At 42.0% G+C, this 7,500-nt stretch overlaps 1 protein-coding gene across 1 annotated transcript in view; it reads right to left on the bottom strand.

Annotated features, from left to right (window-relative positions):
- Window positions 1-7,500, bottom strand: part of sema3bl (sema domain, immunoglobulin domain (Ig), short basic domain, secreted, (semaphorin) 3bl) — a 36,562-nt gene that overhangs the window by 18,562 nt on the left and 10,500 nt on the right. The window contains exons 2-3 of the mRNA XM_035522004.2: window positions 6,339-6,499; window positions 2,954-3,013 (exon numbers count right to left, since the gene is read on the bottom strand). Of these exons, the coding sequence (XP_035377897.2) occupies window positions 2,954-3,013; window positions 6,339-6,499 (221 nt within the window). The remainder of the gene's footprint in view (window positions 1-2,953; window positions 3,014-6,338; window positions 6,500-7,500) is intronic.

Genomic DNA, 7,500 nt, shown 5'->3' with positions numbered 1-7,500 from the left:
ATAAATAAATGTTTCATCCTGATCTCCAGAAACTTTCAACCAGAGCCCAAGGGCAAGGTTATAGTGATCTGCTGCTGGAACTGATAAACGTGGAATCCATGAACACTCCACCCAGTTACTGCAGGAAAACATCACAACGACCCACCACCACCTCACACACACTGATAGCATGCATTCTATCAGAGAATATAGATCCAACTCTATATAGAGAGAGATTTTAATTCACAAGGTTCTCAGAGAAACAAGACATTTCAGAGAGAGGTCCTTCATCAGCAAAGTGCTTCTGAACTTATAGGAGGAGGAACCAGTTTGTATTTGAAAAATAAAGTAGATATTTAAATCATAACATTCATTCCATGGGGTCCTAAAGTTCCTAGAGTGTAGATCACTTCTATTTCTTTAGCGGTTAATTTTCTACCATAGCAACAACTGGCAAAAAAATATTTCATTAATGTCATTAATTAATTCAATGTAGTAATATGTCATTAAGGCATTTTATTAATGGTTTCATATATATATAAAATAAAAATATAAAACTCATTTTGGTAGACTTTCAGGAACTGCTCTATAAGGATTTTTCTGTTTTTATTGTCCCAGTGAAACAGTGAGATGAAATATCCACCCATGACAGTGGGTATGGTGTTCTGTTCTTTCAAAACTTCATTTCGTTATCTATGACTTGCCAAAAATGGTTTCATCTGTCTGGAGCACATTCTCCTGGAAGCACTGTGGCTTGTCAATATGCATTTTCCAGTCTGGATTTTTTATGGTTTTCCTCCTGGGTCTTCTTTCATGGAGCCCACTGTCACTCAAAAATCGATCAGACTCTGATGTACCTCGACCTTGGAGTTCAGCTGGTATCTCTTTGGAAGTTTTCCTTGGCTCTCCATCTACCATTCGCACTGTCCTTCTGTTCAATCTGGGATCGATTTTCCAGGGAGGCTGTCTACAGTCTCATGGACCTTGAGCCTCCTAATAATATTTCCAACTGTGGTCACATAACCACCAAACTTCTTGGAGATGGTCTTCTAGCCTTTAATATGCTTGTCTATAGTTTTCTTTCTGATCTCCTCAGACTCGCGTCTTTGCTTTCAGTGGCTCGTGAACAGTCATGACTGGGCTTAAGTGATAATTCATCTTCTCACACTTTTTCTTGCTTTACTCTCTGTATACTTGAGACAGTGAAGCATTGTTTTAGTGAGCTGTAATGGTACCAGCACATTTCTCCATGTCTGTATATATCATTTAAAATATTTTAACTTTACAGTTAAAATGCCATATTTCTCCAAAGCTAATGATGTCTTACACAGACGCATACACACTCATACACACAAACACACTCGGCAACTGTCATTAAAATGAAAGTATCCAATATCCAGTATCCTCCTTCACCTGCCACATCAAACGCTGGTCTCACCATAGTCTCTAAAGCCCATAATGACTCAGACACGTTGAGGCTCAAGGACTGATTTACCACGAGGCCACGCTAAATGGCAGCAGCTGCAGTGTGGAAGTGTGTGCGTGCTTGCATGAGAGGAAGTGCGTAACATCATAAGCCTTAAGGCTGGCGAAGACTGACTCTGGCACAGTAACAGCTGGGTTCGTTACATGTTATGTAGGGCAGATGGGCTGGAGTGCAGGGTTAGAGAGAGCCAGTGGGGTAAAGGGGAACCGCAACAGTGTCCGGTCTTTACTGTTTACGGGGCTCTCGGGCTAGCATGGGTTCTTGGAAACATGAATAAGTGAAGTCAGCATAAGGCTTGACGGCCTCGCTGCTCCCTCTCCCAGGGGTGTAGCACACCATCCGCAGCAGAACAGCAGCTCCATCAGGCAGCTGCCAAAGTTATTTTTCCCAATTTACCCTGAAATATTGTTGCTGATTTTTGTTTTTTCCAAAACATGTTAGTTTTTATATGGTATTATTTGTGCCACACTTTCATATACTGTGGATACTTGGCAGGTGGAAAGATGGCTCAGATATGAGTTCTGCAGCTCTGCTTGTTAAAAGCAGGACATGGTATAAAAGGCATTCTAGAACACTGCTTGTTAAAAAGACGGTACAAAAGGCATTCTAGAACACTGTTCATTAAAAACATGGTACAAAAGGCATTCTAGAACACTCCTCGTTAAAAACATGGTACAAAAGGCATTCTAGAACACTGCTTGTTAAAACATGATACAAAAAGGAATTCTAGAACACTGTTTGTAAAAACAAAATGGTACAAAAGGCATTCTAGAACACTGCTTATTAAAAACATGGTACAAATTATGTTCTAGAACACTGTTCTTTGAAAGCCCTGCACGTTACAAATGGATTTCTAGAAAACTGCTGTTCCAGGCAGGGCATGGCACACTAGAACGCTGCAAGCAGGTCACGTAAGATGAGCCACATGATGGAATTTGCAGATCATGTGCTGTGAAAATACCATTACACTGCACTTATTAAGCACATTAGGTCATTTTACATCAAAGGGCAGTGAAGCAGATGGAGGCATCATATCAAATGACCCACATGTTGCTGGGGATTTGGAACTCCTGCATTACATTAGCTGTGTTCTCAGAGTTTCCAACATTAGTCAGCAGTCATGCACACTACAGACCACTGCCTACAGGCTGCTGCGTATGTAAAAATTGATGCTTCAAAATCCTTTCAGATGAATCCAGTGGAGGAACATTGTCAGTCACTTGTCAAAATTAACATTCGTCTGAGTAAAAAAAAACAAAACAACAACAAACATTTACATTTCACTCAGACACAATTTCTGTGCCACGTTGGCTCTGATCCAGCTGGGTAATGATTGGCTTGTGCAGGGGTCTGTTCAAGGCAGGAGGTTCTCCAGGATCATACACACACACTGCAGCATGACAGCTTAGAGGCAAGGGCCCAAGAATGGGTTCACATAAGCACATGAGATAATAACACTGGAACAGCTACAAAAACTCTTCTCCTCACCTCTGGGTCCTTTCCCTTCAGGATACAGTCTTCACGGTGAACAGGTAATGGCCAGTGGATCTGGATAGAGAGAGAGAGAGAGAGAGAGAGAGAGAGAGAGAGAGAGAGAGTGAGAGAGAGAGAGAGTGAGAGAGAGCGAGAGAGAGAGTGAGAGAGAGAGAGAGAGAGAGAGTGAGAGAGAGAGAGAGAGAGAGAGAGAGAGAGAGAGAGAGAGAGAGAGAGACTACCAAATTAAAGTATTTGGGATAAATTACTAGACTGATGGTTAAAAAAAAACATTTGCAAAGAGGATAGTGAAGCAATTGCTGTATGGTGAGAGCGTGGACAATAGTAGTGAAACGCCACACTAAATAAATAAAATCAATCATTTATAATCATCTCCGTCCCTAAATAATCACTCAAAGTAATCGTGATGTGCATAAGTATATGGGTATTTTTGTGTGTCTCTCTGTGTGTGTGTGCGTGCGTGTGTGTGTGTGTGTGTGTGTGTGTGTGTGTGTGTGTGTGTGTGTGTGTGTGTGCGTGCATGCGTGCGCGCGCGTGTGTGTGTGTGTGTGTGTGTGTGTGTGTGTGCATGTGTGTGTGTGTACACTGCTGTACACTGCTACCCATAATTACGTTCCATGTAATTAATGCACCATCGACTTCAAACTGACACGGGCGGAATTTTCATCCCAGCCTAAGCTGTGGCAGCTGCGTATGTAAAACGAGTGAACAGATGAAGAGAAGACTAAACAGAGCAATAGAAGAGTGAACAGAGGAAAAGAAGAGTGAATGAACCCGAGTCCCCTGGCCAAGTGTCAGAGCCCAGCAAGGCCCACCGAGCTGCCTGCAGGGTGCATTTATATGGTTTTGCCATTTGAGTACAGATTTACATCTCCAGCAGTATAAAATTATAGTGCTTTTGCCAGAATCAGTGTGTTTGAAACAATTTAGCGAAATGAATTAATGCACACAAATCTCTCACGACACAGAAGAAATTAAATGTGACATCAGTTTTGCTAAATTAAGTCTCATTTCACCTAAACATTTTTTTTCAGTCAATCAATTCCCACCACTGTGCACTTTCCACTTAAATTCAGTATGTCTTGAAATTTGGGCTTTGACAAGAAAATGATGGTATTTGCAAAGGAGGCAAACAACACTTCCCTTACGGCAGTCCCAGCATTCACATGGGTTAGTCATCAGTGAATCACTAGCTTTGTTTCCCGCCATTACACCCTCTTAAATGCTTCTACATTGTCTTGTATCGGATGCTGTATTCAACTACATTACCCAGCATCCTTCCTCAGAATGGAAACATTTCCTGCCCTCTTGTAGGTCATCGTTATCATCCTTTCAGAACATCTGTATCTAAATAAAGAGTTATCCTGTACTCATACTTGGCATGATCGAGCTGTTGTTGACTTGCCGTGTGTTGACAGAGAAAGAGCATTGCTAAGAATATGTGTCTGAGGAAGTGATGCTATAGACGCTTCCCCTCCACGAAAAGTGCATTGACTCACTGCTGGAGTTCCTGTAGAACTGCCGGTCAGCACCTGCAGAATCTCTCTCTCTCTCTAGTCAGCTTGTTCTCAACACTCATCCACCCTCTGCTTGTTTTACTTATAGTTACTAACGCTCATTGCTCGCTACTTTGTAGGCTAAAGTTTATTAGGCTTAAGACCGCCAAGTATTTATACCGCTATTTAATTTACCACATGAAACCAGACAAGAACCAAAGACAGCAAAACACAAGAGTGTTCATCAGATAACAAGAAGAATCACCACCATGCAATACCAGCGCGTCAAAGGAAAAACAGAACTGGTACAATGTTGAAATGAACTATTATTGAAATGACAATGGTGTCATTCTCCATGGTTTTAGGTGAGAGTAAACTAGATGGTAAACTGGGGTGTTATGTGGCAAAGAGTTTCTGTGTCCGTGGCAAAGGTTACAGGTCATGACCCCAGGGGTGGCGGTGACTCTCAGATGTCTGTCACCATGGTAATATACTTCCCCTTCCTATTTGGATCATCTGACCAGCCCACACACACTGAACTCCACTTAGGAGACATCTCACAAACACACACAGGTACACACACACACACAGTCCTATACACATAAATAACTACAGCCAACTCACTGAGACTCTAGAGACTGGGTACATGCACGGAGTAAAAATCGCTCACACACACACGTCTGCTTCATGACGCAAAATATCCGTATCCGTCCTGTGGTGTACTACTTCCTTTGCTCAAGGCCAGCCTGGTGAGCTGTCGAAGGGTTGGTCATCAGCACATGAACTGATTATGTAGTGAGCTGGATAACCACACCGTTATCAGTCAAACTAACGCTCAGCCACTCCTGCATATGTCCTGCTAACACACAGCAGACATTCAATCTCAGCCCTTCCCCTCACTACAACCTCAGAAACAGAACTAGAATGCAACAACTGACAGACGGCTCATTAGGGGCATGCAAGTGTTTATAGTACTCAGCATGTGCTCTAAATGAACGTTTTGGTCCGTTTATGAGTTAAAAGGTCATTTGCTATATGTCTGGGGGTGGTGAGTTTATGTGAGTTTTCAGCTAATAGTCTTTAAGTCTCACAGTGCCTTGTTGAACAAAGACTATGCTTAACTGTTCATGTGAATTTGAGTTTGTGTATGTATGCGAGAGAGGGAGAGAGCGAGAGAGAGAGAGAGGGAGAGAGAGAGAGAGAGAGAGAGAGACAGAGAGTGAGTGTGTTTGTGTGTGTGTGTGAGAGAGAGAGAAAGAGAGAGAGAAAGAGAGAGAGAAAGAGAGTTTTAATAAAAAAAATGTGTTCTAATATTATTTGAAACTTTAGCAGGAGTGAGAGAAGACAGCTGTATGTTGCAGTCATAGCAGTATCACCTGGTGACCCTGTGCCAGTGTGTGTGTTCATGATCTGAGTCTTTTGGATCACACTGTATTAGAGGTGGTGTTCAGCTGGATCCTTCTGTTTACCTCTTCACTTGTAGCACTACAAAAAACACCCTGCAAAAACTATAGTAATAGTAGTTTATTGCTGTTATATTTTTTTATTTGACAGTGTTATTTAAATTTTTAAAAAGATTAAGTTGATTGTGTATGATCTTGTATTAATGCTCTGTTACAGTTCCTTCATAGTATAATTGATCTATATTTTATTTATTCCAACTTAGTCCACTACTAGTGATTTTACAGTGTACCTCTACATGTCAGTTCCTATATGTGTGTGTGTGTGTGTGTGTGTGTGTGTGTGTGTGTGTGTGTGTGTGTGTGTGTGTGTGTGTGTGTGTGCATGTGCGTGTGTGCGCATGCGTGTGTGTGGTCTCAAGTTCATGTGTTCATGGTGTTTGTGTGTGCATATACATGTGTGCGCGCGTGTGTTTGCAATACCTCTTTAACATCTGTGTGTGTGTGGTCCAGCCTGAGGGAATACAACATGTCCTTCCCTCCCAGAAACAGCCTGTCATGGTACTCATCCAAGAACATGGCCGACAGCTGCAGGTCACCATGGAGACCAGAGAAGATGGTGGAGCGGTTAGTGGCCACCAGGTCTGAGGGAGGGGGAAAAGCATCAAAGCCCATCAGAAAGACCCAGGAACACAGACTACTGAACATACTGCATACTGCAGCACTAATACTGGAACATACTGCATACTGCAGCACTAATACTGGAATACTGGAGCACATGAATATGAGAGAGAGGATAACACAGGATTAGCTGGTATTTCCCTGTCTCCTTCTGCTGTCGTTCATGGCAGAGCAGTCTTGCCAGCACGGTGGTTAACATGGCCTCTAGCAGCACACTGCACATATGAGGAACGAGAGGGGCACCATCATTCAACACCTGGATGGGCTGGATTAGGAGCGTTACATGTAAACTCACATCAGCGCTCCGTAGATATGGGAGACTGGGGAAAGGCGGATAGTGTGTTTTATCAGAGGAGCAAAACGAAAGAGAGAGATCAGTGAAGACGTGTGGCCAACATCCACTCTGCACTAGATTACAGTAAAACCTCTGCCCAACCCCCAGTCACACTGGAACCGTTCCATTCTCACACTATTCGCAGGACTCTAATCTCTTCCTCTGGCTTTTGCTTCTTTTTTTTTCGCACACACTCTTTCTCTCCTTTTTTCAAGTAAAATTCAGAGTGCTTCATTGGCATGGGTTGTATTTAACTGTTGCCAGATTAACAGAATAATTAACATTATTCTCTGTAGACTGTCTCACATACAAACACACACATACTTTAATAAATATATGTGTTGACAAACATGTACACATATAATTAAATGTTATATGTATATGGGATTTGTTTAACATATGGTTTTATTGGTTTGTCTACTGTGGCAGTTCTAAACATATTATACTGATTTTGCACAATGCAGCAATTTCTCCTAAACATGCACAACGTATCTTTGTGTTTATCATATTCTTTGTTAAAGATGAAATATAGGTTTTTTAATGAGTTTAAGGAATCTTCTGTGAGATGTATATATTTGATGCACGAGCAGAAAACGTGCTCTTCCTGTTTCTCTTCCACCTGTGCTGCTC

This window comes from Electrophorus electricus, chromosome 25, assembly GCF_041902795.1.
Source record: "Electrophorus electricus isolate QZ-2024a chromosome 25, ASM4190279v1, whole genome shotgun sequence".
NCBI classification, from domain to species: domain Eukaryota; kingdom Metazoa; phylum Chordata; class Actinopteri; order Gymnotiformes; family Gymnotidae; genus Electrophorus; species Electrophorus electricus.
The sequence above is the reverse complement of the archived record's forward strand: the minus strand, read 5'-3'. Positions and strand labels throughout refer to the sequence as shown.